General features: G+C 42.6%; 2 protein-coding genes across 2 annotated transcripts in view; both read right to left on the bottom strand.

The window, feature by feature from the left end:
- Positions 1-653: 653 nt before the first annotated feature.
- LOC143527621 (uncharacterized) overlaps positions 654-17,270 on the bottom strand; it is a 57,567-nt gene continuing 40,950 nt past the window's right edge. Inside the window, exon 7 of the mRNA XM_077022929.1 lies at positions 654-1,261. Within this exon, the coding sequence (XP_076879044.1) occupies positions 1,123-1,261 (139 nt within the window). The 3' untranslated portion in view covers positions 654-1,122. The remainder of the gene's footprint in view (positions 1,262-17,270) is intronic.
- On the bottom strand, positions 5,688-7,227 carry LOC143527213 (C-C motif chemokine 26-like). Its single transcript, XM_077022260.1, has 3 exons — positions 7,051-7,227; positions 6,750-6,870; positions 5,688-6,250 (listed from the first exon to the last, which is right to left on the bottom strand). Exons 1-3 carry the CDS (start codon positions 7,115-7,117, stop codon positions 6,139-6,141), a joined length of 300 nt encoding a protein of 99 aa, XP_076878375.1. The 5' UTR covers positions 7,118-7,227; the 3' UTR covers positions 5,688-6,138.

The raw sequence follows: 17,270 nt of genomic DNA, 5'->3' as shown, positions 1-17,270 counted from the left end.
GTGTGTGTGTGTGTGTGTGTGTGTGTGTGTGTGTGTGAGAGAGAGAGAGAGACAGACAGACAGACAGACAGACAGAGAGAGAGAGAGAGAGAGAGAGAGAGAGAGAGACAGAGAGAGAGAGAGAGAGAGAGAGAGAGAGAGAGAGAGAGCAGATGGGTGTCAGCACAGCTGGAAACTAGTGAGCTGCTAGCAGTTCTTATTAAATCTTTTCCAACAGGAAGCACAACGGGATGTTAGAGGGAGGAGACAGAACTTGTGCTGAACCATCAGGTTACATCATCTTCATCTAGACTAACATATTGATTTTACACTAATGCCAAGAATTTTATTTTTTCCTAAAGTGTTTGCATTGATATTTTTAAGGAGGGACGAGGGAGTCTGAAGGAGGAAAAGGGCCCAAGACAAGCCCATAAAGCAGATCACTACTGCATTTACATTTACATTTATGGCATTTAGCAGACGCTCTTATCCAGTGCGACTTACAAAAGTAATGACCAATGAATACTTATTACCAATGACCTGATGTGTTGATATTTTCCCAGTTTTTTTTTCTCTACAAAATTCCTCAGTGTCCTGAGGCTTTTTTCCCTTCAGTTTGAACTACTTTTATGTGGTGGGTTATGGTTTGTCTTTTCTTTTTCTTTCCTTCGTCAGTTGTTCAAGAATCTTTAATGATCCACAGCATTAGTTTAATCATGATTTGGTCAATTTTAAGCATGTCAAACCTCTTCTGAAAGCTGACTAGCCAATAGCAACCAAAATTTTAATCAATTTTAATGTAACTTGTATGTTATAGCTTAGTGATTCAGCAGGTAGCCTGTCAGTTTGACCTGATGTCTGGATCTTGATAGGGTTGTCTAGAATGTATAGAGCCCCTCAACAGACTACCGAGAGTTAAAATAGCTTTAAAATGACATTAAAAATTGGATGAAGCATCCATGTGTTTAACACTTTATGCAGAATACTCTAACTTTCCAAATAATTAATTTGCATATGATGAGCTATCATTGTGAGTGTCCAGACCAGAGAGCACTGTGGGAGTTGTAGTTGTAGTCTTCATTGTGACATTCAATTTGTCGGTTTGCTTCAACGTGGTACTGATTTATTTACTTAAGGTTTTTATCACTCAGAGAGCACTGTGTGAGTTGTAGTTGTAGTCTTCACTGTGGTACTGTTGCGAGTGTCCACAGTAGTGACATGGCTGCTGACCCACACAGCATCTGGACTCACACAGAACTGTTTTCCTGCTACTGTTTTAAATCTGCAGGAGACAACAAAATATGATTAAAACAAGCGACACATTACTATGATAACATAGTGCTAAAGTGTAACATGGTTAAGAATCAAGTGCACATTTGTCCTAATGGCATCATCATGTCAGTATTAGAAGTTAAATCATTCACATAATGGCTCTAATGGAACAGTCAGTTGGTGTATATCTGTAGGACACCACCTTCTTCAGAGGGATCTTCACATTACTCACATTAGCACAGCAGTCTGAGATATACACAGGTGGAGCTGTAGGAGTAACAACCAAGCAGTTCACATCATGATCCCAGTACACAGTAAACAAACGACGGCCCCTTTGTCCTGGTTTGGTAGGGTCATCTCCTCCCTCTGTGTGTGTGAATGTGGGTTCAGTAATCTAGCAGTGCCACAGTCCTGCTCTGGTGATACTGATCCTCCAACACTGACAGTGATGTATCTAGTAAATTCAGGAGACTCACCACTAGAGACCAGCTGGAGAGACCAGAGCAGCAGCACATACAGCAGAGCAGACAGCTTCCTCATTCTAGCAGAATGGCATGAATCTCACATTTTTGTTGTTTGGTTTCTTTTGATTTTTTCCCCACACCTCTCCACTGCATCCCCTAGGGGGCACTATTGCTCAGCTTCACCAGTGTACTGATTACACAAACACTCACCTGCAAACATCAGCAGGAAGTGTTAATTCCTTTATAAGGTTGCACTCATGTTCACTGCAAAGTCTCTTGTGTTTAGAAACCAAGTTGTGGCAGTTTAAAGGGTTTTGAGCCATTTTTTGTATTGCCTAAGGCTGATAATGGTCGACCCTGATTTTTCCGCTTTGCAGTTTTGCAAAAAATCTCTTGCTTCACTCACACTTGCGTCCTCTCCTGTCAGCAGATCCATTAGTTAGAGGTTAAAGCCTTTAATCTGTGACCATCTGTGTGTGTTAGTTGGTTTATCTGTGCAGCATCTCACCAGGACGGGTTTTGTATCTCACCAGGATGGGTTTTGTATATGGTTGAAGTGCTGGCAGTTGTGAAGAAGTCATGAACTCTGCTTGTGCAGCATGACTGACTTTGTCTCTGTGGTTTTACAGCTTTCCAATGAACAGGACCCCCCGGTATAACACCAAAGCTCCACTGAACAGTGATGCAGTTTTCTTAGAGCTAAAGTGACATTTATGACAATGACAACACAAATGAACATTTAAGACTTCCTGCATGTGGCCTGATTCTGCAGTGATCTTGTAATATGCAGCGATCCACACAGGTTAGTGATCCAGTCCTCACTGACTCCCACACTGACTCACCTCAGAGTTTACAAAAACAAATCTACATAAGCAGGAATGAATTTTCCATTATACCTTTTTGTTTAGTTTAAGCCAAGGAATGCAATGGAATCAGAATTTTGTCTCATAACTTTACTTCTGTATTCATGTTTACGATTTTCTGACTTTTATCCATAAATGGATTTAAACACACGAACTTTGGTTATGTGCACGTCATTCGTTTTTTTTTTTTAAGTCAAACCTACAACATGAGACTGATGTCAAAACTCATTACTTGCACTGAATCATATTGTCCCCCTCATGTTCACATTTCACATTCAGTCTTAAGATTTCTTACAGTAATGGATTTGCACAGAAAGAGAGAGAGAGAGAGAGAAAGAGACAGTGAAAGAGTGATGGTATTAGATTCACATTCTCCTTGATGGGGCCACAAACAATACATACAGACTTGAGAAATTTTTGAGGAGCACTTAATCTTGTAAAATCATTCAAGTAACTTGTTTACAGGAATAAAAAGTGTAAAGAGCCCAGAGAAACAAAAAGCAAAACTAGTCATGAATTTGATCAGATTCATTGGCCTTGTCACACCAGCTGTGCTGGGGCAGAGAGTAGCTGGGAGATGAATCTCATCTCAGTCTGATACTGTGGGCAGTTTAAAACATGGTCAGCCATGTCTTAAGATGATCTGCTGACCACAAATATATAAAATGACTTAAAATTAAAATCTCTGCCACTTCTGTGAGAAATCAAGAAGTTGTTTTCTTACATTTTTCTTAAGACCATGTTTACATGCAATAAAATATTAGGAATATGAGGAATGAAGAGGATAACAGAGGGTTCTGGCCTCCCACCGTCCTGCTCTGCAGAACCTTGATGTGCTGCTGCACCCATGGGTCAGTGGTTCTTATATTCAAAATACACATAGACATTTGAAAGTACATTGTCAGAAGAAAATTAGTCTTGACTTTCAAACATATAAACAACTACATCACTGGGTGGTATTTATGCAAAGATGTCCAATGATACATACTTAATAAAAAAAACTTTTAATGTCTGCATTGGAAAATAGCAAATATATTCTTCAGCAAGCCTTTTAAAAAAGCTGTCATCATCTCAGTGTAAAGCAAAGTCATTTCTAAGTGGAGACACCTATTGCCTGCAGTTCTGGCAACAGTTCCCTCTCACACCACCAGAGGGCATCTTTTCCAGAGTATTAGGCTCCTACCGCTCCACCCGATGGTAATAGAGTAATTACTGGCCTATTTAACCTGGTTCATATTTACCATGATTTACCCCTGCGTTGCCTTTTAAATAAAAAGATACCCTGCATCTGGATCCTCCTCAAGTCAATGTTATCACTCCTTTGTAATTTTAAACAAAGAGATTAAAATGGTAAGTCACCTCCCGGGTGTAACCAGCTCTCAGATCACAGATGACAAAACAAAATCAAGTTGACTACATTTAATCATAAAAGATTCAACGGAAAGCCTGGTCCCTTAGGCAGAGATGGTGTCCACCCCACTCGGGATGGTGCCGCCTGGTTATCCTGCAGCACAGCCCATGGCCTGCTAGTTAGTCGGCGGAGTAGTATTAGGAGCTGCTGACAATCCAGAGTCACGACCTGGCCGGAGACAAACAGGCTAAACCGACCTTCTGCGAGCTGCCAAGAGACGTCACCTAGTTCCAAAAGAATTGAGACTGTGTCTGTGCCTGTAATTGTATTTGTGATTTACTGTCTGTGACCCTCAGTCAGAACACTATGACATTCAGTTCACTCCCTTATCTGTGTGTCTGCTCCTTAGTTGGAACCTCTGGTGAATATATAATCCCAAATGAATCTGAGGTCTATTTTCTTCTTTAGCAATGCTGTGATGATGAATGAAGAAGTCTTAGTTGTCAATAATAAGTTTATTACAAAAAAGAACAGCATCTTATCAAGCACTCAGGTCTTGCTTGAGGGAGGTCTCGGGACAATGTGAATCTTCCTCTCTCAAACAGTTCCAAGCATCCTTCTTATGTACATACCCTATCCACGTAACCCTATAGCCAGGGCTTAATTTGAGCCGGATCCTGCTGGAACAGGATCCGGGAACTCTTTCATTTTGAAGGGTGCGTTCCGGGAACTGTCTGCCTCGATCCGGTAACTTTCAAGCCTACTAATTATAAGTTATGAAGAAATCTGTCTGCGTTGAACCAATTAATTGAACAAATAATTCTATAAAATAAATTTTTTTAAACACAAGATCCACATTCAGGCTTTCTAAATCACATAAGAGCTCTCCTTTTTAGCGACGCCTTTAGGCGTCTCCCTTATAAAGCAAGTATACTTACGCGAGTGACCGTAACGCGCGACTCCGCACACATCGCGCGAACCTCAGCGAACGGAGGAGGCGTTTATACTTGCCGCGTCACATTATTTAGTGTGCTAGTTAGTAGTATAAAGAAACACCCCTCAAAAACAGGGGAAGGAACATTTACCTGACAAATTTTAATGTTGCTTTGTGTTTCAGATTTGTAAATTGCTGGAATTTAGGCTAAAGTACTTGAAAATGCACTTAAATGCACTTCTGCATTTAAAACACTTATAAAACACACGTAAATCATTTAAAAGTAATTTATATAGGCTATACGAATTGGCTTGCTATTTTGACATTTGTGCGCCTAAGCGTTGCGTTTTGTGTGCGATCCTGTGACATTGTTGGCCTCAGTGACCCCTTGTCTCATGCCGCTGTTTGCGTTCCGGCATCGTTTGATTTACAAATTAAGCACTGCTTATAGCCATCTAGCACACATGTCCGTGCATGGTATTCGATCCACAAGCTAAAAATGACAACCTAAAGACGGAGAGTGGAATGATCTCTAATTTGTTTGAGATGCTATCTATTAATATAATGAATCTGGCTACAGATAAGAATGCATTCTCACTAACAAATGTGTACAGTCCTGTTGAGACTTTCTAAATGATTTCAGTGATTTTGCAGCAAGTTTAGTGGTATACAGTGATAAAATATTATTATTATTATTATTAATAATAATAATAATAATAACAATTGTTATTATTAAATAATTCAGTTGTGACTGAACCTGTTCTAATGGTAGTTAACTCATCCATAACCATAACACAAGAAATCCACAGCATCTCAGTTTACAGTAATAACTAGTAAATTTTTCATTCATGATTCAAAGTAAATTTTGATGTCTTTATTTAGTTGAGTTGGTCCACTTAATGAGAATTTTACAAAGTACATGTAAATTACAAAATACAATAGTAAATCTAGCTAGATATTACACAAGCTGTGAGAACCAAACTTGGAGTAATCTTGGTAATCTCTTGAATTACACTGATTGCACACAAACTTTGACCACTGTTTCTTTTAGCTGTGTTTGTAAATACAAATACATAAAACTACAAAAATCAAACATGCCCAGAAACATTCCTGTTCACATTCATATGTCTAACAGATAGCTTTAACATGGTGAGTGGTTAGTGGTAAATACAGCACAGACCACCACAAGGTTTGGACATTGTTAGAGTATTATATGATCTGTCCTCCTCTGACGTGAGTGATCAGTCGTGATGAGGAAGAGTGTGATGAAGAGGATCACAGAGGGTTCTGGCCTCCCACCGTCCTGCTCTGCAGAACCTTGATATGCTGCTGCACCCATGGGTCAGTGGTTCTGGCACACACCTGTTGTCCCTTCTTCAGAGAGAACCTACAGTGGAGAAACACACACAATGTCTTACACACTCAGGACAATAGAGATGTGAACCTTAGTGAAACTGGCCATCAGCTCCCATCAGGGAGAAGAACCAGTAAAGAACCAGTTCAGAGTTTGAATGACCTAAAGTAACCCAGAACCTCTTCAGAATGAAGCTTGTAGCATGATTTTATCAAACATGTCAATCAAAAAGTATTACTGCTTTGCTCATGAATGTACCATACAAATTTTAACAGAAACATATCCATGATGCCTGCATTGATGAAGTCTTTGATGAGGCCAAATGATCTCATCTGAAGTGTCTTAAAGCTGGAACTGCCTGCGTTGGTGTGTTTGGTGAGAGGTGAGTGGAGTAGGACCACAGAACCACAGACTTAAGCTCCATTGAGTGAAGGAAATTACATAAAATTACACACAATTCTACACCACATGTTGTGAATTTGTTGTTCCTAGTTTCACACACACGCACACACACACACACACACACACTTACAGCACGGCTTCTTTGGAGCACTGCTGGCTGGTCAGCAGGTAGCTCTTCACGTTGCTCAGTTTAACGGGTTTGTTAATGAAGTCGAAGCAGCAGGACTTAGGTCCAGTCCCGTAACGCATACCTGCGGGACAGTCGCTGTCAGCTGATGTCAAACACAAGCACCCGCACCCCCCACAACCTCTACAAATGATGACTGAAGACACGTCTGGAACACTGAGATGATATTTAGTATTACATTTGTTTCTTTGTCTGTCTCTCTGTCTCTGCCTGTCTGTTTCTGCCTGTCTGTCTTCTGTCTTACCTTCAGTGAGTGCGACAGTGCTCAGGAGCACCACTGCAGACAGGAGGAGCACGCGGATGGTGGACATGTTGTTAGATGTTCAACTGAAGCTGGAACACGGCTGATGAAGCAGAGCAGCAGAGTGAGAGAAACACTGGAGATGAAGCTGCTGTCGTGTGGCCCATAAGACACAGGCCACCTCTTTATACACAGCCATGGGGACAGCACCTTCTGGAGGAGGAACGTTGGGGAATTCAGGCCTGACACGCTGGTAAAAAAAATTCCAGGCTTCATGGTGGAACCGTCTCATTTGGCCCTTTGACATTTCTGGAGTTTATCACTCGGCTCTGCTGAGGTCTTTCACTTCTCCTTCTTGACGAGGTCTCAGTGACCATCAAAACACACTGTAAACACCACATTGTAAACAACACACTGTAAACAGCACTGACAGAGGATTCTCTCCTTCTCTTGTACAGGCTGATTTAACTGTTTCTTTTTGGCATCACTGACTCACCTAATGAGATGGTGTTATTGTGTATTGTTAGTGAACTTAAAACACACACGCACACACACACACACACACACACACCCCCCACTGGTTTTAGGTCCTCTTTCAGTACGTAGAGGGGACAGCAGCGATCTTGAGAGAGTTTATTTTTTACCCAGTTTATTTTTTTTTCCCAAACTTTTTTCTGTCACAGAAAAAGTTTCACTACTGCTTTTTCTGTGACAGTTGATTGAAATAAATATAAAACAGAATTGACTCTTCGAAATATATTTGTATTTTTAAAGTAAACAAACAGCACATTTGCACACTGAAAACCAATGGCACATTATATAAATAAATTACACTTCTGTCCTCATCCATTTAGATTCTATAGATACTCATTTGTGATTGGAAATGTCATCTTAATCCCAATGTTAAAGGACCATTCCTCTGTAGGTTAAACAACTTAATCCTAATCCCAGTGTTGAAGATTGGCTGTAGGTTTAAGATCTTCTAACAGACCAAATGCAGAAACATCACAGTAGCTGACATCACTTCTTCTGTACTGTTCAGGGATCTACAGTATCTATTGATTTATCGATCTATCTAAAGACAGTAAAGCTAATTTATAAACTCCAGAGAGGCTGCACCCCTCGTGCCCTGGATGGACGTCCGGTTACACACAGACACCTCACACACCTCACACACACACACCTCTCACAGACAACTTTCCTTTTATATGTGCCATTCCCATCCTGTCCCGTTACAGTAGGACTTCCCTGGTTATGTTGGCACAGAGCTCCTGGTGCAGTAGCCATGTCACACTGTCTCCAGAAGAGGGCGCTGCCTCTGCTGTCCACCTGGGTGAGTCTGGAGGACCACATCATCCCTATCCCTGATCACAGCAGGATCTAGCGGAGGTCTTCACTCTCACCAAGCACACCCAGCTCTCTCCTCACTATGAGGACAACTGTGCCACCAAGCTGTTGAAGGGAGTTGCCCCCCCAGGTGGAGAGTCTTCATGCTCTCCCAGGAAGAGGAGCAGGTGATGGAGCACTACATTCAGGAGGCTTCAGCACAGTCACATCCACCCGCCTCCTCACCTACATCAGCCGCCATCTTCTATGTAAAACAGATGGACGGCTTGAGACCATGCCTAGATTACTAGGGCTTAAATCCTATGCTGGTAAAGATACCCTAACTGCCCTAATTGCTCCCTGATGCCCTCCAGCAGAAGGGGACTTGCTGCTTCACCAGAGTGGATCTACGCAGTGTTACATCCTATGCTGCCAGATCCACCTCCTGATCCTCTGGGCCTGGATTTGGCTACGACCTCACTCTGGCTCCGCCCCTCCACTTGGGCCTCGTGTATATATAAGAGGAAGAAGATCCCAATAGGGGGAGAGAGATTGAGAGGAGACAGAGAGGCTTTGTGTGTGGGATACTGGTGTATGCTGCTGTTCGGATATATTGTGTGCTAGCTCTTGTGGATTTGTATAACTTTGTGTCTTGGTGTGTGTTGTCTTTGGTAAGAATTCTGTTAGTCTTGTGTGAGCCTTGTGGGAGAAGTTATATATTTGTGCTTAGACACTGGTTGTATCAGTGTCTATCAGTGTAGGTAAGAAGAATTATACTTTTGTTTTAGGATTAGTTGTATTAATTTTCTAGTTTGTGTGGGTCATCCATTTCAACATATTACATACAAGAACCCCCCGACAGACATTCACTTCACACAATATAAGAGAAGAAAAAGAAAGAAAAGATAAATAAATAAATAAATTATAATAACAATAAATATGAATATATAAATAAATCAATCAAACCTCCTCCTCTCCCGCTCCCTCCACCGCAAGTTTAGTAAGATTTTCAAAATAGGTAATAAAGGGCTGCCAAGTCTCATAGAATTTAAGGGTGCAAACCCTAAGGTCAACCTTAATCCTCTCTAGACCAAGAAAGAAGATCACATCCTTTAACCACAGTGAATAGGAACGTGGGGCAGCCAGCTTCCAGTTCAATAGAATCCTTCGTCTAGCTAGCAATAAAGTAAAGGCTATAGCCCCACAGTCACCAGCCGTGCATGTCGGGGTAACCTCAGGCTCACCAAACATAGCCCACAGGGGGTCAGGGTCCAAAATCAGTTTAAACACTTTCGAAAGTGTTCTAAAGATGTCTGTCCAGTACTTATCTAGCTCTTTACATGACCAAAACATGTGTGTTAAGTCAGCCGGCACAAAATGACACCGCAGGCATGCGGCGTCTATAGTGGAGAAAAATTTCACCAGCCTAGCCCTAGTGTAGTAAACCCTGTGAACTAATTTCAACTGCATCAGACCAAGTCTCTCTTGGTCAGAACTCCTTACGAGTAGAGCGTTAAAACGCCATGGTGTTCTCTCCCTCTCGCATGTTGCAAACTTGAGTACTAATTGCACTGGTCCATGGTCTGATATTACAATTGGCAAGCAGTCAATGCTTTCTATGGACTCTAAGAAATGCTGATCTATAAAAAAGTAGTCTATGCGAGAAAATGAACGATGTGGCTTGTGAGAAAAAGGAAAAAGATTTAGCTAACGGGTTCTTAAATCTCCATGGATCAATACATCCATTCTCCTCAGAGACAATGACTTGGAATAGGGAGTATTCCTAGCCACAGACCTATCCAGCATAGGATCCACAACACAGCTTATTGTCCTCCAACAATAAGTTTATGTGTGTCCAGGTTGGGAATTTTAGAGAACACCCCATCCATAAAATCCACATCATCCCAATTTGGAGCATATACATTAACAAGTAAAACAGGGGTCTGAAAAAGAAGACCACAGACAATAATGTATCTGCCATTTTGATCAGACAGGATTGTTGATGGTGTAAATTGAACCCTTTTATGAAGAAGGATAGCAACTCCCCTGGATATGGAATTAAAATTAGAATGGAATACCTGACTAATCCATCTTCTACGTAGTCTAGTATGTTTGTAACGATTTAACCAACTTGGTTGTTACTATCAATATTCTGAGAACTAATTAGGAGAGTATAAACCATGCAAGTGCCAGTACGTTACCAAGGTTGCACATGATAAGTTTTTTATTCAGCCCAGCCCAGCCCTCACCCCTTGCAGCAACATCTAAACACCCAGAGCCACAATGAATTTAAGCTCAGTCAAAAGTCAATGTATCGTCCTTTGAATCCCAACAACAAAAAAGAAAAAAGGAAGGAGTATATCATGTCCTCAAGGAGAAAAATCCAAAAAACCAACCCCAGCAGCACAATGGTTCAAGCCAAAGTCCAAAAAACAAAAAACATGGGCCCAACCATACAAAAATTAAAAATATCCCAAAAGGTAAAAAAAAGAAAAATTGGAATGAGCTCACCCAGTTCCTTGCGATTCCTGGCTTTCAACAAAAAAGGGTAATCCGCTTTCTTCTTTTAAAGGGTAATCCAGAGGACAAGGACAAGGTTGTGAGAAGGTCGATACTCATTTGTAGCTGCGCAGCCTGCCTCCCCAGGCCTACCTTCTTACACATTACCCTCCCCTCTTTAAGATGGCTGCCATACTTCCTTTTCCTGTCCTCACATCAGGGTTCACATTCATAATAAAAGTCTTACCCTCTACGAACTAACAGGAAGTGATATATTCTGAAATACACCCACCCCCAATACCAAAGAAACATCAGGAAGCTACACCTCCTCCCACCACATTCCAATGAACAGCCTAGGGTACTGAAGGACTTATTCCATGGGGTCACCCATATAATCCTACCAGAAATGTAAGCGTTAATACTTAACGATAGGGATCCCATGGGTCTCCTTTATGTGGCGGTGTCACATGTTCAAGTCTGGCCAGGTGATTGTCCTGTAGGAAAATAATGTCAACACCCAACAGTTTGAGATGACTAAATATTTTTACGCTTTTTTTTCCATTGGACGGAGCGTGACCCAGTCTGTGAGCTCTGTCCAGGACAGGTTGGAAGTGGAACTTCTCTGCGCCAAAAACCTCAAAGAGCAGATCAGTCATGAAGTTAACCGAGTTGTCTCCCTCCAGTTTCTCGGGAATCCCAATAACATGGAGGTTCGCTCTCCTCGATCTGTTTTCCAAGTCGTCCAGTTTGTCCAGCAGTTCAGTGTTTTGAGAGCGAAGAGATTCGCATTTATTTTCCAGAGCGACAATTCTGTCACTGTGGTCAGATGTAGCGATCTCTAGTGCATTAATGCTACCTGTATGAGCATCCACAATTTGTTGAATGGAATTTAATGAGTCCTGGATCAGCTGTAAGGCCTTGTCCAGCGTGTTTGCATGTTCCGATAGCAGCGGTAGCTCCATGTTTTTTAATGCTGGCAAAATCCAGGGTGGAGGAACTGTATCATCGACAGCTCGCTCATCTTCTATCTTGCTCTCCGAACGTGTACGCGGCGGACTCTTAGGTGGGGAGGACCGAGGCTCCGTGGCCGAGTTAGCATCACCCAATGTAGCCGCTTTAGCCGGGAACGTTCGGTCAACGGCAGGAGTGCGAGTTGAAGACCTTAGTTTTGAAGCCGTTTTATCTCTGAGATTCCGCGACATTCTGACTTTCCAATGTATCACTTATCATGTAGTGATTTCACCTCGTTTGATATGAACTTTAATTAGATTAGACGCTTCTATTTGGTTAAATGTGCACAATTTGCAGGAGAGGCGGCAACCTACGTCTACTCTAACGCCAACATCAACCGGAAGTCCCAATCAGATAACTTTGTCCTGGATTTACATTTCTTCCATCATCCATATTAGTACAGATTATATACATATGTAGGTACCATGCTAAACCAGCAGGTGGCAGTACCACTGGCAACACATGGAACAAGCTTGCTTTGACGGAAGTAAGGGTGTGTCTACAGTTCAGGTGTTTAAATACCCTGGACAGCCATTCATCTCTCTCTCTCTGTTTGGCTGACACCAAGGTTAGACCTATTAAAGACAGGCTCCGCCATTTCTCTCTCTCCGGTTTTCATTAAGAGCACGCAAACTTTGATACGACTAACAGCAAACAGCTGAAAGTCGTATTACTTAATTAACGAGCCCGAGTTAAGGTGTAATTTAACCAGCAACTGATCAACATTACCGCGACAACAGATTCACCGAACGACTTCAATCAAGCTTGCTAACGCGGCCACACGGACTGAAACAAAGGCAATCAATTCCCTGTTAAACTCTCATTCCTGGACTTCATATCCAGAAGGACGATTCCCAGCACACCTGGACGACTTCGCTTTTATCAACGTGGAGCCTGTGGTGGAAATTCCCTCCTAATTCAGGGAGGACGACGACACTACCCAAAATCCTGAACACTGCAGACTTATCCAAGTTTAGCTAAAACCTTCTCAGTGTTTTGTGTTTAAATTTATTTTCATAATCTTCATCAAGATTTGTATATACAAAGTTCTCTTTGCTGTGCATGCCACCATCTTTTATTTATCTGATTAGTGGACAACTTGTAGTCTTCCCCGTTCTCAGACACACCACATTAATTTTTAGTTATTAAGCCAGCTCCATTACTCTTTGTTCTGACCACGTTGGAATAAACCAGCTGAGCTCATTAACATACAGCAGCGCTGCTCTACTGTTTAAATTCGGCGCCATTTTAGTTGCTTTGTTCTCTATAGGAGAACTGAAACTACAACTCACGCCTCCTCACACGCGCACAAGCTCTCCTCCCCTTTTTACACACACACACACACACACACACACACACACACACACACACACACACACACACACACATTAGATACCCAGTCTTCACTGTAAATGTACTGATCCTTGTTGATGCTGTTTGTTTTAGAATAGTTGGTTTTAAATAAATGTATCATTTATTTTCACCAAATTGTCTGTGTTGATGTCATTCAAAAGTGGTTGATGCCAAAACCTCCAAAGAATTCATAGTTAAATCCTTCAGATACCAAACCATTAATTACCTTTAATTAATTACCTAAACTTGTGGTTCTGGTATAATTAGAATATGAGACTGATTCTAAATTAATGAGACTGATTAATAATTAAGGTAAAACAAATTATATCTACTTTAAAGGATTAGTAGGTGAAACCCCTACACATACATACATGTTGCGGCCTTTACAAGGGACGTAACAAATTGGGGGCTCGTCCACTTTTTTTCTCTCTCTCTTCTTAGTTTTTTTTGGCTCTCCATTTTGGGTTGGTGTTGCTGTGTTTTGGGTTTGGCTGTTTTTTTCCTCTGTGTGGTGGGGGTGTGAGTTGAAGATTGGCTGCATTGGCATTAGTGCTTTTGTGCAATCATGTCGGTTGTCTTTGATTTGGCTGACTTTAATGTGTATCCCTCATGGAAGCAGGTTGACAAATGCCATAAGGTTGACCTATTGTTGATAGCAGATTTTTATAGTGTGGGGGGTTCTCCTGATTTGGAGGAGACCCTTCCCCCATTGTAGGGGGGATCAGGGTAGTGTGTGTTTTGTGTTGGAGTGAGGTGGTGTGTGTGTGCATTTGTGTTTTCTGTGCAGGTGCTTCTCCCTGGTGGTGGAGCGTAGTGTTCCTGGGCCTTGTGGGGGTCTCCACCTGGCAGGAGCCCCCTTATGTTGTGGGGTGACCGGAGCCCGGTCTTAAAGAGCCCCACCCTAGAGGGCTGGGGCCCCCGGATGTTTGGGGACCATGGGGCTCCGGTCTGAAGAGCTCCTGCTCAAGATGGAGATCCTCCCACAGGGTCCGGGAGGTGATGCAGCCACGTCCCGGGGAGGTAACCTGCACACACACACCTCGGACAAATAAGGAGCCGTAGCTCCTCGTCCTCACACCTTGGGGCTAAGCGGCCAAATGCTGGTTAGGGCGTGAGGGCCCTGTGACCGACCAGGGAGGTGAGCTAACCTGTGTTTTTGTGTTTTGTTTTAGCTCCTGGACTGGAGTGGATGTGTCCCTGCCTTGTCCCCGCCTTCCTGCCCCTTTGTGTTTCCTGTGCTGCCGCTGTGTTCCACACACCCAGTGGAGGGCAGTGTGGCTTGGTGGGGGGGACTGTCACGGTACGGCGGGCTCCCTACTGGTCGCCTCCGTCTACAGCGGCAGCTGTCCGGTTATTGTGGTGTCGTGTTCGTCCCTCAGGTGGGTGGAGCCCGCAATCTGTCTCACCTGAGGGTCGTTTGTTTGTCTATATATGTCTTGTCTTTGTACCGGTTGACTGCTGGTCATTATATCCTTCATTTGGATAAGTTCACAGGTTTTGGTTTGCGCACTATTTCAATTAAACCATACTTTTTCCCTGAGACTTGGCGTGATCGCTTCCTTTTTGTTTCGCTCACCCTGCCCGTCACACAAAGTAAAGTGCAAGTTATGTCATCAACGTCTTTCATTTCACACGACAACAACCAACATGGCATACCATTTAAATTGCACAAGGCGAAAAAAAAAACAGTTCAGCCGTTTGTCGTGTCGTCTCATCTTGTCGCGCTGCGTCTCGGCAAGTAGGCCTATAAACATTTTTTGTTGTTTGCTTTTTAAACCCCGTTAGTTGAATCTTTACTTATAATTTTTTTGCTGTTGTGTGGCAATTTGTAAAATATTTTCAGGCAGGCATATTTTATTTAAAATATTTTTGACATTTTGCACAGTGCCTGTCTGACAGTTCGATATGCGCGCTGACGGTGACTTTTTTTTGTTAATGTTCTCTAACGTTTCATTTAAAAAATAAGTAAATAAATAAGTGTTTTAGGTTTTTACTTTGAAGTGGAAAAAAGTCATGAATGAGAACAGGATCCCGTTTAAGGTGCTCTAGATAAAAAAATAAAAAAAATAATGATTCGACTATTAGTCGACTAAAGGGAAAATCTGACGATTCAGATTAGACTATGAAAATCCTTAGTTGACGACACCTCTAGCACTAGAAGCGCCAAAGCACCGGTCATTTGACCGCTGTGACGTCTACTAGAAGCGCCGCCTCTGTTCGACCTAATTATACCTAGAAGTGCCGAGCACCGGTTACTTGAAAAAATAATATCTTTGCACTGGATCCAATTTCAGAACCCTCCTTTCATGACTTTTCCCAGAATTGTCCTTTTAATAAACTAGTATTTTTACATTGTTAAAAAAAAACCCTGCACAGGCTAGTTTAAATCGATTTCGCTCGTATCGCTATAATATTATCGACATTGCTTATCAAGTCAATATCTCAAAGAAATTATCTCTCGGGTTTAATCCCTCTTCGCCATGGCTAGCTGTTAGATACATACATTATGTATGGCTGCTTTTGACACACTGGCATTACAAAATAATTAAGCAGAATGCAAGTTACGTATGTAAATGCATACCTTTGCGAGCGATGTAAAACTGAGATGATGGCATGGGTGGTTCTGTTATGAACACTTTATTCACAATAGCATTCATGAGGCAACGCGAGCTATAAATTCGTTGGGATGCGGCTACACAGTTTGAGTGAAAACTCTGCTTGGGCGATCGAACAGCAACACAGTTTGCTTGAAAGCTCGGTTTGGGCGTTTGAACAGCAATACAGTTTGCATTAAAGCTCGGTTTTGGCGTTTGAACAGCAACACAGTTTGCTTGAAAGCTTGGTTTTGGCATTTGAACAGCAACACAGTTTGCGTGACTCCTTGGTTTGGGCGTTTGAAAGGTTGCATAGTGCATTATAAAAAAAGCACAGAGAAGCATGTACACCCCAAAGCAAGTACTGGACATGCTGTGCAATATTGATGAGATGGAATCGGAGGGTGAACAATGTGAGGTGTCGGATGGAGAGGGCGAAAGTGAAATGGATCTGAATCTTGAATCTGATTCTGTCAGGGCTGGGTCCAGGACCGTTCCCCCTGTCGCCACAGGAGGGCGCGCTCTACCTACTACAGTCAGGGCTGGGTCCAGGACCGCCCCTCCTGTCGTCACGAAGAGGAGTGCGCGACTTAATGCGCAAACAAGACGCAATCAGCAGTGAGGACCTGCAGCTGTGCCTTCCCCTATTTAACAGGCACAGTTGCAGTGCCTCACTGCTGAGTTGTTCGTTGCCTCTCGCTCGTACTGCCAGCCGGTGTTCTCTCCAAGTTCTCTGTGTTGGTCTTCGCTACCACGCTTTTCTTTTCGAGTTTTTTCTCCTGCGCCTTCCCTGGCCTACCTCAAGTTTTCCCCCCTCTTTATCCTTCCTATCGTTTGTTTCTTTGAAGGGTTGTCTTAGTTATTTTTTCCCAAGCGTCACGCTTCAGCCAGCTGCCCCTCACTGGCGTTTGTTACTTTGTTCGTTTGTGCGTCTGGGTTTTGCTGACACGTTGAGTCTTTCCTCCGTGTGTTTTTCGTTTCTGAAGTTTATTATTTTGTTCGTTTGTTCTCCTTTTTGCCGACACGTCGAGTTTTCTCCTCCGTGTATTTTCTGTTGGTTTTCAGAGTTTTTATCTCTGCTTTTGTTTTCTGCTTTTCCCGCTTATCGCGGAGGTCTCAGTTCATTATCAGTCCTTTGAGTTTGCTCCTGAGTCCATCTAATACAAACCCCGTGAGTCATCTGTGTTCGGAGGTCTCACGTTACAGATTCAGAATCGGACTCTGAAACTGAGAGTGGTGGTGACTCATTTCAGGCCAAAGACGGTACGGTGTGGTTTGAACAAACTGCTGGCAAACCTTGGGGTAGAGCACAAGAGTGCAATATTGTGAGAGAAACCCCAGGGCCTACATGTTATGCCAAGGACAAAATTAAAAGTCCACTGACCAGCTTACTGTGTTTGATTGACACAGAAATGTGGGGCGCAATTCTGAAATACACAG

Source organism: Brachyhypopomus gauderio, chromosome 11 (assembly GCF_052324685.1).
Source record: "Brachyhypopomus gauderio isolate BG-103 chromosome 11, BGAUD_0.2, whole genome shotgun sequence".
In the NCBI taxonomy this organism is placed as follows: Eukaryota; Metazoa; Chordata; class Actinopteri; order Gymnotiformes; family Hypopomidae; genus Brachyhypopomus; species Brachyhypopomus gauderio.
The sequence above is the reverse complement of the archived record's forward strand: the minus strand, read 5'-3'. Positions and strand labels throughout refer to the sequence as shown.